The sequence below is a fragment of the Erpetoichthys calabaricus genome, chromosome 8 (genome assembly GCF_900747795.2).
Source record: "Erpetoichthys calabaricus chromosome 8, fErpCal1.3, whole genome shotgun sequence".
NCBI lineage: Eukaryota > Metazoa > Chordata > Cladistia > Polypteriformes > Polypteridae > Erpetoichthys > Erpetoichthys calabaricus.
The window spans coordinates 81,256,064-81,274,394 of NC_041401.2; the positions used below are offsets into that span (position 1 = coordinate 81,256,064).

General features: G+C 38.6%; 1 protein-coding gene and 1 long non-coding RNA gene across 2 annotated transcripts in view; one reads left to right on the forward strand and one right to left on the reverse strand.

Moving 5' to 3' along the window:
- The window catches only part of dhrs11a (dehydrogenase/reductase 11a), a 230,531-nt gene that overhangs the window by 63,044 nt on the left and 149,156 nt on the right, over nt 1-18,331 (reverse strand). Inside the window, exon 3 of the mRNA XM_028806970.2 lies at nt 7,789-7,883. Coding sequence (XP_028662803.1) covers nt 7,789-7,883 — 95 coding nt within the window. The remainder of the gene's footprint in view (nt 1-7,788; nt 7,884-18,331) is intronic.
- Nucleotides 235-3,206, forward strand: LOC114655759 (uncharacterized). Its single transcript, XR_003716947.2, has 4 exons — nt 235-598; nt 1,744-1,892; nt 2,587-2,756; nt 3,177-3,206. It is a non-coding gene; the product is annotated as an uncharacterized LOC114655759 (long non-coding RNA).

Consider the following 18,331-nt stretch of genomic DNA (forward strand, 5'->3'; position numbering starts at 1 on the left):
GTTTGTCCCTCAGTCCATGTGACTTTCTATCACTTCCGGGTCAGGTAAAAACTTCTGCTTTTCTTCATCCTGGAAGCACGTCATTTCTTCTGTCCATGCGATTGGGACATACTTCCAGGGTATAGGGAAAATAGTCCCTGGGCCTCCCTGCAGTGACTCCTGGCAGCCCCTGTCGCTATCCGATCTGCGGTGCCTACCCGATTTGCGTACGCATGCGCAGAGCTTTACTATTACGACCCTGCACAATCTGCATTTTTTTACTTTGCGACACGAGTCCCCATCCGATTTGTCTCGCGCACGTGCTCTCTGCTTAATTAAAATTCATTTCACGACGCTGCCCGATTTGTTCTGTGCATGTCTAATGTTTTACAACACACGTCATTCGTCAGGTTTGACTTGTACTTGCGAGTCATTTTTGTGTTGTCGTTTATCTCTGTCTGTAAGTGGACTTGTTACTGGAAAAGATGGAAAGTTTTGAATTTTATAACGTCTTGGAAGATGTGTCGCCTGAAAAATTTAACTTCAGTCGAATGAACAGGGAGCGAAATGAAATGCGACGTGTGTCTGTGAACTTTATAATGGACATGTACAGCTTTTTGTAAGTATATCATTTTTAGTTGCAATACTTTGTAATCTTATGGATTAATCGTAAAAATCACAGTATTTTCCGTGTTTGGGTTAATGGATTAATGTATGTATGTCATTTATTTCATAACACCCTATTAGCATTTGGTGGTATGTTTCTTTTAACATTTGTCCACATTTTTTTATCTTAAAGAGTGAATGGCGTGCTAATTATTAAGCAAAACAATGTAATCGAGGTGTCGAATTAGGAATAGAATTAGGAGAGCACATCTGACACTCGACTGGTGTAAAGTGTGCCCTCCAAAGCCATCGGTATTTTTTATTATGTTGATATCAGATTACATAAATACATATCGACGAAGACTAAATTACATAGGAGAACAGCAACAACTAACTTATTACAAGAAAGACGGATGTAGATAATTGCATTACAAACTGTTAATGAAGCAGCTCAGAATCTTACACGTTTTAATTATTTTAGTGTGTTTTCCGTTTTTAAAGCTATTTCTACCATATTAATATCCATACAGAAAGATGTAATAGAGGGTCTAACATTCTGAACTTTACACTTATGAGTAGGAAATTTATGAAGCAAGGAAACCACAGTTACTGCATTTTCTAACATTTAGTCTTCAAAATTGTATACAGAAGAAGAACAAGAATTAAAGAGTGAGATATTGGTTTCTCATTCAAGACAGTAACAGAAATAAATCTTTATGAAACATTTTGGAATAGGAGCAGAAGTAAGAAATGTGAGAGGTGATTTGTCTTCATTTGTACAAAAACTACATTTCAAGGATAAATTAATGTCATACTTATGAATTAATCTATTAGTTGGGTACAATTTTGAAATGGATTTCTTTAACCTTGTTTGGTAGAAAAAACTTATATGGCACGAAACAGGCAATTTTAAAATTTATGTCCAAAGCCATCAGAGTATTTTGGTGTGTGTCTGATGTGGCACAGTGACAGGCTGGGCACCTGCTGTTGTCACGTGTCATTAGCTTATCGTTTAAGCTGTTGGTTTAGGAGGAGTACACACACATACATTTAACTGAATATAATGGAGAAGGCTTACTACTTAGAAATAACATTTCTTATTGCTGCTGTTAGAAAAACAATGCCTCTTTATTATATATTTTTTTCTTGACCCTACAGGATGCCCAGTGGTAACCAGCCTACCATGTGGCTCAACAGATGCCAGTGTCCCCGAATACTGAGACACAATTGGATGTTCTTTTCTTCTGCTTTTAAGATTCCCAGTTTGGGATAATGTGCAGTTCATGTTAGATTTGCTATTTCTACAGGTAAGACTACTGCATAATTCCTGCAAAGCCTCCCCATATTTATTATTTGATCTGTAATATTTTGCTGCCTTGAATACTGACCTCTATGTTTGCTCACTCTGTCCGGTGACTAACACGGCTTTTTAATTTTAGACAGGAAAGCCTCAGAGTGTGAATCTTCGCAAACACAAAGACTGAGGCACATCAGTACCAGCAGTCACAAAATGGGGATGTTGTTCCGTTTTGTAAAATAACATTTATTTTTTTAAGTTACTGTGCTTTGTTGTTGGATTTTGAAAGAACCAAGACTTAATTTTCACTTAAAACAAAACTAAGGCAGGAGAGAAAAACGAAGATGTTTTCATGCAAGTAATGACACCTGAGCACAGCACATTAGAACTTCAGATATACAGAGATTATAACACAATGTCTACTGTATGCGTAATGTAGAAGAAAAAAAATGATGCTATATATAATGACAATTAAGTTGGGGTTCTTTCAAAATCCAACAAAAAACCACAGTAATTAAAAATATTATTATTAGTTGGACTTTACTCTAAGCAGACCTTTATCTATTGTGATGGTTTACTTTGGTAATAATTGATCTACAGGTGAACCAAGAAAGGAGGCAGAACAAGAAGTAAGAGTACACTTTATTAATGTTTGAACTCTGTGAGTGAACATCATGTATCTACTGTGTTTATGTTTTTAACAGTTACAGTGAAGTAGAAGAGTCCGGTCGTGTTATGGGGCAGTAGTTAAAGAAGAAGGACAGAGAGATGTGTGCCATGTTGAAGTAGCGGCTGGTCCTCCTGCCCGCTCTTCTAGAATCCTCCATCTAAACCTCTGCTCTGATCTGCTGTGCCTTTGCCAAGTGATCACGAGGTATTGGTCTATTTTGTTTTTTTTTCTTCGGAAAACTGTCTCAGTCTCATTACGCTGGCTGCCTGTCTCACACAGAATTGATTTGAAGGTTCTTTAAAATAATTAGAAGGCTTTGAGTATTTTAAACCCTGCCTGTATTTTGGAGTGTCTGCTCCCAACACTTCTTTTCTCAAACATTGCTTTGCTTTTTATTCCTAGATCAACCATAAAAACCGGCAGCTTTCTGTACTCATGCAACAAACTCTGGAATGCTTTGCCAATAGAGAAGTGCCAGGCTACAAATGTCAAGCATTTTGAAAAACTTCAACAAGCCCACTTACTTGCATTGGTTGTAATAGATTAGAAATGGTACTGTGTACACTTTGTTAGCTCTGCACTGGGCACTAACTTATGCTGTTTTTCTCTGTTGTCTTTTTCCAGTTTATTGCAATGGTGCCCCATCCCTCCCCCCCCTCCGCGTCTCCACCGTCTGTTACATCAACTCCAACTGCCTGTGATGCTGGAGAGAAGAAAAGTTGACAAGATGTCCTAAAATGGAATTGTGATTGGACTGAGACGGCCACAATTATGTGTGCTGGGATGTGCAGAGAGGGCTGTGTGGGCTTTGGCTTTGGACCCCCAGAGGTTTATTATCTCTAGTATCCTTGAAGACTACAAGTTTGTCTTTGTCCCCAGCCATTTGACCAGGCAGTGTATTTATCACAAAGGACAAAGACCCCTCCATTTGCTTATTTACTTTTATAATGCCTTCAATTTTCTTTGTAACTATGTTATTGAAGAGCAAGTTGAGCTACACTTGTAAGAAAAGGTGATATAGAAATATTATTAGTGAACAAATGTTAACAGACAGGTCAGGAAAAATGTCAGTTTAAATAGAATGGAATATTGCTGGATAACAACTCTTTGAGTAGCATCTTGTTCATAAAGCTAAAATAGCATTTTTCCTTTTTTGACAAATTTAATGGTTCACTTTTACTGTGTTCAAAGCTTTGGCTAACATTTTTTTTTAAAGATCTGTAAATATATGTGTGTTGTCCTTCCCTAATAGCTTTTAAAACCTCCCAATTGTTGGCCATTTTTATTGTATTTGTGTTCTAGTTAAATGCATTTACCTTTTATACATCTTTATCCATCCATCCATTATCCAACCCGCTGAATCCGAACACAGGGTCACGGGGGTCTGCTGGAGCCAATCCCAGCCAACACAGGGCACAAGGCAGGAACCAATCCTGGGCAGGTTGCCAACCCACCGCAGTACATCTTTATTATTAATTAATTTTCTACTGATACACACACACACACACACACACACATATATATATATATATATATATATATAATTTGTGTGGATAATTTTTTTTTGACAAACATTGTTCACAGATATTTCCATCCATCCATCCATTTTCCAACCCGCTGAATCCTAACTACAGTTTCACGGGGGTCTGCTGGAGCCAATCCCAGTCAACACAGGGCACAAGGCAGGAACCAATCCTAGGCAGGGTGCCAACCCACCACAGGACACACACAAACACCAAGCACACACTAGGGCCAATTTAGATTCGCCAATCCACCTAACCTGCATGTCTTTGTACTGTGGGAGGAAACCGGAGCGCCCGGAGGAAACCCACGCAGACACGGGGAGAAAATGCAAACTCCACGCAGGGAGGACACGGGAAGCGAACCCGGGTCTCCTAACTGCGAGGCAGCAGCGCTACCACTGCGCCACCGTGCCGCCCACACAGATATTTCACTTTTGTTATTTTTAAACATACCATTTATTTATTCAATAAAAAATGTATGAAAATGTATTGTATTTCCTTTTCATTAAAAAGTTATAAAAATGAACTGGCTCTGTATCAATATGGGTGAATAAAACCATTCACATGAGATGAGTCTGCACACAAACAATGTGTGTTATGTTGATTAAACTTGTAAGAAAGAATATCACTGCCCTCTGTCCACATGGTGTTCGTCATAAACTGAACTATTTCATGCTGTTTAAATTCTGCTCAGTTAGTGGAGAAAATTTTATTTTACCGCTGTTAAATTCAGTTCAGTTTTATTATATTAATAGGTAAGTTGGTTTCTCAGCGGGTTTTACAGAGACACCTTGAAATAACATTAAAAACATATCACTAAGAACAAACGTATTACAAATATAGTAAGCAATCACTTACTGTAAAAAAATAGATCAAATAGATTGATTCAAGTGATGACAGCTCACTTCCTTAATTTAAGTCTGTGGATGATAAATTGGACTGGACTGCCAATACTGATTCTCTGTGCAAGAGAGGACAGAGCCGGCTATACTTCCTTAGAAGACTGGTGTCCTTCAACATCTGCAATAAGATGCTGCAGATGTTCTATCAGATGGTTGTGGCGAATGCCTTCTTCTACGCAGTGGTGTGCTGGGGAGGCAGCATAAAGAAGAGGGACACCTCACGCCTGGACAAACTGGTGAGGAAGGCAGGCTCTATTGTAGGCATGGAGCTGGACAGTTTGACATCTGTGGCAGAGCAATGGGCACTGAGCAAGCTCCTGTCAATCATGGAGAATCCACTGCATCCACTGAACAGGATCATCTCCAGACAGAGGAGCAACTTCAGCGACAGACTGCTGTCACCGTCCTGCTCCACTGACAGACTGAGGAGATCGTTTCTCCCACAAACTATGCGACTCTTCAATTCCACCCGGGGGGTAAACGTTAACATTATTCAAAGTTATTGTCTGTTTTTACCTATCTATCCTGTTTTTATCTATCTATCTATCTATCTATCTATCTATCTATCTATCTATCTATCTATCTATCTATCTATCTATCTATCTATCTATCTATCTATCTATCTATCTATCTATCTAAAGTTAAACTTCTTTGTAAGATTAATAGCCATTGGAATAAATGAGGATTTGAACCGGTGGCTTTATACTCTTCATTTCTTCAGCACCTGACCTGATTGCACAACTGAGAACGAATTAAAGAATCTGAACAAGTGGACAGTCACAGTTAACACTAAGGGGGACAGTCAGCACAGTGCCATGCAACACAGTGTTAATTCTTTTCTTTTTTTGAAAAAGGACCATATATTTCTATAAAACTGGTTGGATACATTAGGTTTTGTAAACCTGATGCCTTAAGACAAATGGCAATTTTATTAATAATAATTGATGTCTAAAGATATTTTTAAACAAACACAATTTGCTCATAAGAGGGAAATTGCAACAATAGATCAAAACGGAAAGGAAACTTTATATGATTTATTACGTGTGTGGGAAAATAAAAACACTACATACTTTATATAACAAATATATATATATAGTACCTGCCAAATAATACAAAGAGTACACAGCGTGTAGTTCGCCCTAATTGTGGCTTATCAGGAGTGCACACCTAAGCTTCCTCTTATGGCGATTGAACATTGGACATCAACATTACGCGACAAAGGCTGCTTCGTTTATTTTGCAGGATGAATATTTTCATTATAGTCAACTAATGTGGAACTAAAATTAATAAACCGTAATGTCAAGTTGTACTGTATGCACAGTTCCGATCGGGCCGGGCCGTAAAGTGGATTTTTTTGTTTTTAATGTTTTTTTCATTAAGCGCATGCGGTGTGTGTCACTACCTGCTTCCCATTGCCGGCCCGATCTGCGTGCGCGTGCGTATTGAAGGCTACGTCATCACACACTTTACGGTGCTGCCCAATCTGTTTAACGCATGCGTGAACACTTTACGGCATGTTAGGATTTCAATACGCCTGCGCGCGCAAATCGGGTAGGCACGCACATCGGATAGCGACAGCCCCCATGGTATCCACCAGGGCTGTGCATTAAAAGTCCACTGTCCATAATTCCCTGCTGGAATTCGGGGCATCTCCATGCTGCAAGGAGGGCTCAATCTGGCAGCCTGGGGGTGTTGGCCAGGATGAATGGCCGGCCATATCTTACAATAGATAGACAGACAGACAGACAGACAGACAGACAGACAGACAGACAGACAGACAGACAGACAGACAGACAGACAGACAGACAGACAGATAGATAGATAGATAGATAGATAGATAGATAGATAGATAGATAGATAGATAGATACTTTATTAATCCCCAAGGGGAAATTCACATACTCCAGCAGCAGCATACTGATAAAAACAATATTAATTAAAGAGTGATAAAAACACAGTGCAAGTTAAAAAGTGCAAGGTGGAGAGTGCGAGGCAGGTATAACAGTCAATAACAATCAATAACATTGTATAATATTTATATATATAAAGGGCTGGTTCCTGCCTTGCTACTGGCTCTAACTCCTCCACAACATTGATTTGGATAAGTCTGGTTACAGAATGTTAAGCTACATTGCATGAATTTACCAAAACACTGCAGGACTCCAAGTTTCTCCTTTTGGGGCTCCTTGTTGCCAAGTACAAAATATGTGTTTATGACTTGACAGAATGAAGGGATCCTAAACCAGTCTCCCTGTCCAAGTATATGGCCTGATTACTTTGCAATCCTAACGATCTAATCCTACAAAGAAAACCTTTATGAGAATTTAAATATTATAATTCATTCTTGTTTATCATGTCTCCAGAGTGTGGTGACATGTTACATGGTGGTCAAACATATAAGTAGGAATTTCACCATATTCTGTACAAGTGGCAATACTCCTGCTACTACTTCTACTACTATTACTAATACTACCACTACTACTACTACTATAGACTATGTAAGTACTAAAATCCGGTTGCAATTCATTCAGGCCAAATGATCCTCTTTTTCAGGAATTCTAAGCTGTCCCCCTGCTTCTTGGTAAAAATAATTTTTGCATTTGGACCATACAACTTGGACGGGACACATATCCCATTTCCTTTTTACATTAACTTTGATCAGTGCTTTTCAAGGAAATTGGAAAAATAGCAACATGGGATAATTTTCAGATTACAATAATATTTGAACTTTACTAAACCACTTTTCTGATGTAGTGCTCTAATACTACAAAAAGAAACAAGTGTTGTCTGTACAGGTAAGAAGCAAGACTTACCTGTTAATATTTATAATATGCCCATCATCAATGTTTCGTTCCTTCATTGACTGATATGCTTCTCTGGTACAAATTGACAGAGCCAAGACGTTGACCTAAAAAAAAAGCAAAAAAATAAAAAAATCAATCTTTGAATACGTAAGTTCACAGTCTGAACAAAATGTAACTTAGTAATTAATTTGTACTTAAATATGCATAAACCCATGTGTGACCAAATCTGTTGGTGACAGCTAATATGTCAAAAGATTTTAAAGAACACTGTGTTAACAAGTGTTGTAGCTTTGCTACTTTAAATCTCAACAACTAGTCTTGGGTTACAAATGCTCTGTACTGAGTATACTAAAAAAACAAGTGGATTGCTTTAAAATATTATTTACAAGTAAGTATAGTACTCATTATCACTGGGGACAAACATATCATACACAAGAAAAAATCCAGAGACTTTTAAACAAATTAAAATATAAATCACACCATTTGAAAGATCTATTCAGTTTATCTGCTCAGATTATTTTTTGCTCACATTGTTGGCCTCTCTTTCATACTCTTTCATGAAGCCTAATTTTGTGAGACATCATGTTTGGTGATAAAACCAATTCCCATTCCTACAATGATTTCCCTGAAACACAGCCTGAATTCTTGTTCTTGAGTTTTTCAAAGGAATTTATGAAGGGCCTTTTCTTTAGCTAGCAGCAGTAGCCTTTTGTTATCCATCCATTATCTAAGAAGCTACATCCTAACTACAGGGTCACAGGGGTCTGCTGGAGCCAATCCCAGCCAACACAGGACACAAGGCAGGAAACAAACCCCAGGAAGGGCACCAGCCCACCGCAAGGCACACACACATACACCCACACCAAGGACACACTAGGGACAACTTTGGATCGCCAAGGCACCTGACCTGCATGTCTTTGGACTGTGGGAGGAAACCGGAGCACCTGGAGGAAACCCATGCAGACATGGGGAGAACATGCAAACTCCACGCAGGAAGGACCCGGGAAGCGAACCCAGGTCTCCAAATTGCGAGGCAGCAGCGCTACCACTGTTAACCAGACCTTAATATTAAATGCCAGTCATTTTCTAACCTGCTTTGTCCAGACCAAACCCAGCTAGGGCACAAGGCAGGAACAAACTCTGGACAGGGTGCTAGTCCATCGCAGGGTGAACACACACATATATACACACACACCCACCCACACTCTAGGTCAAATTAAATGTTGCCTGTCTTTGGGAGGAAACTGGAGCACCTGGGTTTAACACACACAGACACAGGGAAAACATGCAAACTCAGGGACAACCCAGGACATGAACTCAGGTCTCCCTACTGCAAGGCAGCAGTGCTGCCACTGTCCCACTCTATTATTAAATGTGATGCTACAAATTAAACAAGTATCCATTTGCCTAACTAGCAGCTTAAATTTCTACACACCCTTATTGTCATCATAGCTGAATTACAAGTAATTTTCGTGTAAAAGATTTTTTTAAATCTTAAGTGAACAGTTAATAACTTATAAGTCATAATTATTTCAGACTACAGAAACTGAAATGTTTTTAAGTAGTTTTTTGCGGTGAATTCAAATGTATTTTCTTTCTGGCAAAACCTATGAGCAGTACAATGACCACTCCAGCAATACTAAAGCTTTCCTAATGAGTCAGAGCACGAACAATTCAAGTTGTCAGGTCAATAGACTGGTTGATTCATAGTTACATGGAATGCCACACTGGATAAGAGACAAAGGATCTCTGTGGGAATATGAATACTTTAAAGAACATTGTCTAGAGAAAGGCCTGAGAAATACTCAGCCAGTTTTCACATTAAATACACAGTAATAATTCAGTTTTTGAAGAACATACTGAATTGTGTCTGTCACGAGCATTTTGATGAATGCAGGGTTGCTTAAGAGTAGATTTACTGCTTTAAAGGGTCTGCATGTATTTAAATATGACTAATGATACATCCCGTTTAACTCACAAATGTGGTATATAAATGGGGTGATGCAGAAAAACAATTCTAATAGCATTAGGAGATGGAAAAGACCAAAATCACTGTAAGAAACCTGTAATGCCAGAACAGACAAACTGAGCAATCTGAATTAAGGAAGGACTAGGAGATGGAATGCAAGTCTTTAAACTAAGCAAAAGTCAAAACAGAAAAATTGATAACTCAGTTGACAAAACCAAAACTTTATCCCAAACTTGTAGTCTTAATTGAACACTGCCAGAATTCAAAACCAAACACATACCTAAATTGCAGAAAAAACTTGTTTAATTTATATTTGCAAACTTGGATGCATAAGACACATGCTGCAGGCTATTTAAAGCGTTGTGTGTTAATTGTCACATCAAGTGACTTCCATAACCAGACCTATGGCACCTGCATGACGTTTTGTAAAAAAGTTTCCCCAAAATACCAGAATCCATGGGAAAAACAAGAGCATAATAAAAATAAATGTCATGATTTGGAATCATGAACATAAGAAACAAAAGAGTGTGAAGTTGCTGAAAAAACCCCACAAACGTAGGCTAGGAGCTCCAGTGGCTTGTCCAAAAATAGACTCACCACATCTACAGGAGCTGGATTTAAATATTCAAAAACAGCAAGAGTCCACGATCTTGCAAAAATGTGTCAATAAAGAGAGAAACTTTAAAAACTCGATCTTGTAAAGACAATCCTATCAAAGAATCTTTATAAATGAAAAAAAAAATGTATTACAGGAGAAAAAATAGCAAAAATGCTCAAAAGAGTACAAAGAGATTTGCTTAAAGGCAACTGGAAGCAAACCAGACCCAATACACAATCTGTTAGCAAATATCCAGAGAAAGAGCAGAAATAATCAGAAAAAATAGTAAATCCAACTGAAAAGCAATATTTTGGAAAAAGACCCTTAAATACACTCAATGGACCTCTGCTAGATCATTTTTTATGGAAAACTGATAAAGCCAGAGGGAAGACCCAGCAGCAGTGACATAAGGGTGGACCTTGCCTTTTAGGGCTCCAACCATAAAGAATACAGAATGGACACACATTTAAAGACATAATACATAATTAACAAAACACAAGCAAAATGAATAGAAATAACACAAACAACATTAAAAATATTAATTCAAAACTGACAAAAACAACAGCAAAACAAAAAATAAACATGCTCCAGGGAATAAATCTTGCCTGCAACATAACAATTTAAAAAATCCCAGGAGCTTGACAGGAATAATATAATTAAACCAAAATAATATCTGATGAGCAAAACCTTTACAATAATAGTGAACATGCTATAAAAAAAAATATAAAGCAGAACAAAATTTACATATTATTATCAATCACAACAACATACAGTGGAACCTCGGTTCACGAACGCCTCGGTACACGTACAACTCGGTTTACGACCAAAAAGTTCGCCAAACTTTTGCCTCGGTTCACGACCACACACTCGGTATACGAACAAGCCAGTTTCCCTTTCGGTTTGTGCGCGCTGATGATTTCCGCACGTGTTGCATTGTTCTCGGTCAGACGTGAACTGCTGAACTGCTGCAATGTAAGATAGAGAGAGAGAGAGAGAGAGAGCAGGCAGGCTCGTGTGCTGATGAGAGAGAGAGAGCAGGCAGGCTTGTGTGCTGATGAGAGAGAGAGAGAGAGAGAGCAGGCAGGCTCGTGTGCTGATGAGAGAGAGAGAGAGAGAGAGAGAGAGAGCAGGCAGGCAGGCTCGTGTGCTGATGAGAGAGAGAGAGAGAGAGAGCAGGCAGGCTCATGTGCTGATGAGAGAGAGAGAGAGAGAGCAGGCAGGCTCGTGTGCTGATGAGAGAGAGAGAGAGAGAGAGAGAGAGAGAGAGAGAGAGAGAGAGAGAGAGAGAGAGAGAGAGAGAGAGAGAGAGAGAGAGCAGGCAGGCTCGTGTGCTGATGATAGAGAGAGCAGGCAGGCTTGTGTGCTGGAGAGAGAGAGAGAGAGAGAGAGAGAGAGCAGGCAGGCTCGCGTGCTAGAGAGAGAGAGAGAGAGAGCGTGTGCAGCTGATAGCGAGCCTGTATGTGCAGCTCAGCAGGGAGCCTGGGTGTTTGTCAGTGTTATTCAATGTTTTTACATTAGTTTACTATTACACTGTGCATTCTATGGTATAATTAACTATATCTGTGCTTAAAAATATTTTAAAAAATATATTTACATGCAGTTCGTACGGTCTGGAACGGATTAATTGTATTTACATACAATCCTATGGGGGAAATTGCTTCGGTTCACGACCAATTCGGTTTACGACCAGAGGTTTGGAACGAATTATAGTCGTGAACCGAGGTTCCACTGTACATGGTAAAATATAATCTGCAAACAGTTCATGGAGAATATAGTTCTTGATTTAAATGTTTCTTACCCCATGTTTCTTGTAGTGGTGGCTAAGAAAATGTTTTAAGCTTATGTATTCACTAGCAAAATACCCACGCTTCGCAGTGGAGAAGTAGTGTGTTAAAGAGGTTATGAAAAAGAAAAGGAAACACTTTAAAAATAACGTAACATGATTGTCAATGTAATTGTGTTGTCATTGTTATGAGTGTTGCTGTCATATATATATATATATATATATATATATATATATACACATACACACACACACACACACACAAACATATATATATACATATACATATATACATATATATATACATATCTACATATATACATATATATATATACATATAGACATCCACATATATATAAATATATATATACACATAAACATATATATACACATACATATACACACATACACATACATATATACATACATATATACACACATACATACATACACAAACACACATATATATACACAGACACATATATACATATATATTTACATATCTACATATATATACATATCTACATATGTATATATATATATACACACACATATATATATATACACACATATGTACATAATTAACATCCGGAGCCGCCGAGAGTGTCAGCCTTTTCAGCAGCTCCATGTATGACTGTATGTGTACTTTTCTACTTTTATTTTTTACTTTTATTTTACTATTTCTATTTTTATTTATTGATCACTCCTATTACTTTATTACTTTATCATATTAATTTATTTTATGTGGATTCGTTCCCTGGACACACTTACTTTTACAACGTGGGCATGGAGTTTTACACGCCAAGACTCGCCTTTGTGAATTTCCCATTGGGATTAATAAAGTATCTATCTATCTATCTATCTATCTATCTATCTATCTATCTATCTATCTATCTATCTATCTATCTATCTATCTATACACATGTATATATATATATACATATCTACATATATATATATATATATATATATATATATATATATATATATATATAGAGCTGATTACCCAGTGGCTTCGCTCACTGAGTGCAAGAGAAAAAAATAAAATGTAGTATGTATAAAATAAGTTTGTTAATTGCCAAATTTATTTTTCCACAAATAAAGAGCACTTACAATAACATAGAAATCAATATAAACAACATTAACATCATTATCATATGAGAATATGAAGTAATATATAAGAAGCACATTGCATATAAATATAAATTAAACAGTAAAATTTTCTTCTATAATACGCTACCGTGGCTATTCGTTTGTCTGTCCAGGATTTTAAATCATCTGTAGCTCACAAACCGTTTCATCTATTGACTTGAAATTTGGTACACATATACTACGTCACGTGTACTATTCGCTTTCAAGGTGATGATTTTATTACTTTTTTTATCTTTATTTTATTTTATTGTAGAATCAACTCACAGCTGTGCGCACCATACTAAGTTATCGCAACACAAAAACTAACTTAATCAGTTTTAACGGGAAAAGATGCCGACGAAAGAAGAGAAGCAGCGGGACGCTAGGTTGAAGAGCTGCTCATTAAGCAGCAAGCGCATCAACCTCTGAGCAAACGAATGGTAAACGTACAGAGAAAGAGGATAAATAACATGAATGCTCATGTGAAGTGTATTCACTCCACGTTATCGTGCAGTGCGCTGTTACTGGTATTTTGATAAAAGAATTTGAACATATAAGAAGCGTATAAATTATTAAACAGTAAAACATTAAAATATTTTTTGTTTGCCCATTACATGCATAAATGTATACATTTTTTGGTGTACCTACCCGAGAACACGCGACATGACCCGGCACTTATAAGTTTCTCGCTCCAGCAATTTGAACTCTGTTACAAAGTCTCGTTTATACCTCGTGTCTTCTCATTAAACTTGTATCTGGCGAATATGGTATTGCAAACGGCAGCTGGAGCATTTCTATAAACTCAATTTAAACTTACGGTTTACACCGTGCTTTGAAGATGCATAATACGCGACACGTGTTTCGCCGTAATTGTGGGCTCATCAGGCGTACACACTCACTGTACTTCCTTACGGGAATTGAACCTCGGACGTCAGCGCTAGAGGCGAAGCCCCTAACGTTGTGCCACGGCGTGTGGTTCGTTCATTTGACAGCATGTAGATCGGGGTAATTACATTGCAGGCATTCGTAGTCTGATTCACAATCTGATTGTATGGGTGGTTACCTACCAGGTAACGCTTGTGGTTGGTCAGCAAGCCGGCTAACTTCTGCCACGGTGCCCGCTTTCAGTTGCGAGAAGCAGATCATAGAATGGTTGAAATAGTTTAATACATATAGCAAAATCCCCGTGCTTCGCAGGGGCTAATATGGCATTGCAAACGGTAGCGGGAGCGTTTCTATAAACTTAATTTAAAGTTACGGTTTATACCGTGCTTTTTTTCATTATGTTTTCGTACTTTATCAATTGTGTAATGTGTTTTTTGAACAGGTTTGATTCATCGAAGTGATCACTCCCGCTGTGTTCAGTCACTTCACGTGAGCCGGTCTCTTGTGTGATGTTGTGATGTCCACGGGTTTATTTAATGTTAGCTAAGACCCAGCAGTTAAAAGTTTCTCGCTACAGCAATATTAACTCTGTTACAATGTGATCCAAACTGTCGTTTATACCTCGTGTCTTCTCATTAAACTTGTATCTCGCGAATATGGCATTGCAAACGGCAGCGGGTCAGTTCATGTGCTTACGTGGGAGGCGTGATGACGCGATATATTTTGATATATATGAAAATACCCGCGCTTCGCAGTGGCGAAGTACTGCTTTAAAATTTTTATTAAGAAGAAAAGTAAACCTTTTTAAACTGTGGTTTCGCCTCTTGCGCTGACGTCGCCTGTCCGCTGTTTTATAAACGAACGCCATATAAGGCCGTCCTTTCTCCTTCACAGTCAGTTCACGTGATTACGTGGGAGGCGTGATGATGCGATACGCAACCCCGCCTCCCACGGCCAGTGAGTTGCAGTCCATTACTGTATGGAGGTTCCAGTTATGACCGTTACGCTTTGAATTTCGAAATGAAACCTGCCTAACTTTTGTAAGTAAGCTGTAAGGAATGAGCCTGCCAAATTTCAGCCTTCCACCTACACGGGAAGTTGGACAATTAGTGATGAGTGAGTGAGTCAGTCAGTGAGTAAGTCAGTCAGTGAGGGCTTTGCCTTTTGTTATTATAGATGGAGAAATTGCATACTGAATATTCAAACTCAACGGGGGCCTTGTGGTGACCAATTCTGGACAATGGCAAACATGTCCATGGAAAAAAGAAAACAAATTCTCACGTAACACAGTGTTGCATAATCCATATGTTCAATATTCCTTTGTATGGTCAAAACTTGCACAATGTGTTACTTCCTGGAGGGTCACCATTCAAAGTAAGCAGGAAAGATGTCATTCCCACAATGCTGCTTATCTGAACTAAAAGACAGGATTCTTGACTAATGAATGAGGGGGAGAGGCAAATCTGGTTTGGAATTGTTTGTTCTAACAAGGAGATATGTTAAAGGGTGCATCTGACATGCACAAGGGTTCCCCAAGGATCAGTGCTGTGTTCTCTACTCTTCTCTCTCTATACCACCTCACTGGATCCCATCATTTAATCCCATGGTTTCTCATATACAGTAAGTGATTTGCTGACAATACACCTCTGTACGTATTGTTCCCTCCGAGGACAACACGGTATCAGCTAGAGTCTCTGCATGTCTTACTGATATTTCATCCTGGATGAAAGACCACCGACTACAGTTCAACCTGACAAAAACAGAGTTTCTTGTTATCCCGGCCAGCCAGTCTGCTCAGCTAGTCACTGTCACTAACACCTGCCAAGTCAGTACACAATCTTGGGGTGATGACTGATAAGCAGCTACCCTTCTCTGACAACATTTCAACTGTCCCTCACTCATGCAGATCCACTCTGTATAATATCTGCAAAATCAGATCTCATCTGACTGATTATGCAGCAGACCTTCTGGTACAGGCTTTGGTCTTGTCATGTCTGGTCTGGATAACTGCAATTCACTACTAGCAGGAGGATCCACATGCGCCATCAAGCCACTGCAGTTGGTCCAAAATGCAGTGGCCTGTCTTGTATTCAACCAGCCAAGATGGGAGCATGTCACCTATCTATTCAGGGTGGCTCCCTGTAGCAGCACACATTAAATTCATATCCTTGATGCTTGCCCACACAGTAGTCAATGGGTCAGCACTTACATATAAGAAGACACTGGTGAGGTGCTATCATTCACACCCACTCAAGTCTGCCAGTGAACACCTTCTGGTGATGCCACCTGTACATGTTATCAAATCTCAATCCAGACTTTTTTCATATGTAGTTCTTAGATGGTGGAACAAGCTGCAAACCCCTGTTTGAACTGCTGATTCCATCAATGTTTTTAAGAAATGATTGAAAACCCTACTGTTCTTTGAAAACATTTCAAACTCAGTTGTTAAAATCAGTATTTTTTTTCTGCTATGCTAGCATTACATCTCTTTACTTATGGTGATGAGCATTTGTAACCTGTCATGCTCCACTAATTCAAAACAGTCCATAGACCTTGCAGAGTTGAATCAGGGTGATATTTGGACGCTGGAACTGGAACTGTAGCACAGAATAACTCAACGTTTGTTGATCAAATGAATTACTATTTTAATGAGGCAAAGGGGACAGTCTGACATATTGAGAAGGCTGAGAGTCAAATTAGTGCTGGGAGGTATACTGTTTCATACCGAAAACCATTTTTTATTTTTGTTATGATATGGATTTTTTTTATACCGCAATACCGGTTTAAATAGCCTAAACAATGTTCGGAACGTGGCGCAGCGGGAAACTGTTTAAGGGGGGACCTTTTTCACTGCTAAACACACATACAACAGAGTACATGCGTTAGTGGAGGTATTACGCGGTGAAAATGGACGGAGAACATTCCGAAACTGAAGCAGACGATAAAGTTGAACATGATGACACGGAAGAACTTTTGCTGAAAAAAGGAGCCGCGTCTGTTGTCTGGAGATATTTTGATTTTAAAAGGTTGGATGTGGACCAAACAACTATTTACTGCAAACGCTGTCGAGCTAAAGTTGTCACCAGAGGTGGCATCACAAACAATTTACGGCACCACCTTAGCCGCAAACATGCTCTGGAGTACCATGAATGTATAGAACTAAGACTGGCACCCTACACGTCCTCAGGTAAAACTGAAAAAGCTAGAGGACACTCAAGTCAGATGTTACTTGTCGACATATTTGCTAGAGGACGGCCTATGAAAAAAAAGCAAGTGGTGGATCAAGATAATCAACGCCATTACAATCCATATAGCTAACGTGTCAGTGGACAGAGATTGCTAACATTAACAGAAAGTGTAGTTGGTTTATAAAAAATATTTACTATTTATTCCTTATCTAAGACATGTTCAGTGCAATACAACTTTTGACAAGCACCTCTGGATATTTTACTAAGTCTAAATACCTCTTTGGATGGTTGAAAATATGTTGTCAAAATTATAGCTTAAGTTGTTTGCAAAACTTATTGAATAAAATGGTTCTATATTTTGACTGCAACTGTCATGCAATGCGATTCCTACTCTTCATTAGTGCCACACCCTTGAAAACTATCACTTTATGGGGCCATGCAAACCTGCATTAATACTTGTGTGCACATTAAAATGTTTTTTTTGTACAATATACAAGTCTCATGACAGTGGAATAGGTTATTCTTAGCCAGTCTACTGCAGTAATTGCAGTGGAAAATGTGGTTAACATCCACTCATGCATGGGGAAAAAATACCGTTGGAATACCGTGAAACCGGTATAATTTTGAAAAATACTGTGATATAGAATTTTGGTCATACTGCCCAGCACTAAGTCAAAATGATATTGTCAGTGGGACAATGCTGGGAATAATGGTTTCCGAAAGCCTCACATGCACAGGAGGAGAAAAACTATTGATTTTACTGAACCACCATACAACACACTGCTAAAGATATCCACTGTTTACAGAGATATGGAAGCCGCTATGTATCGCCAGGAAAAGCCTGAGACCTAGAGCATGCAACTTGCAGAGTTATGACTCCACTACAATTTCTGCCATTTATTTCTCACTACTACTGACGGCATCCGGACTGAAACTGAATTACTTGGAGCATACTAAAGTTCTCCTTTTGCGTTGGGACCAATTCAAATGGATGTACA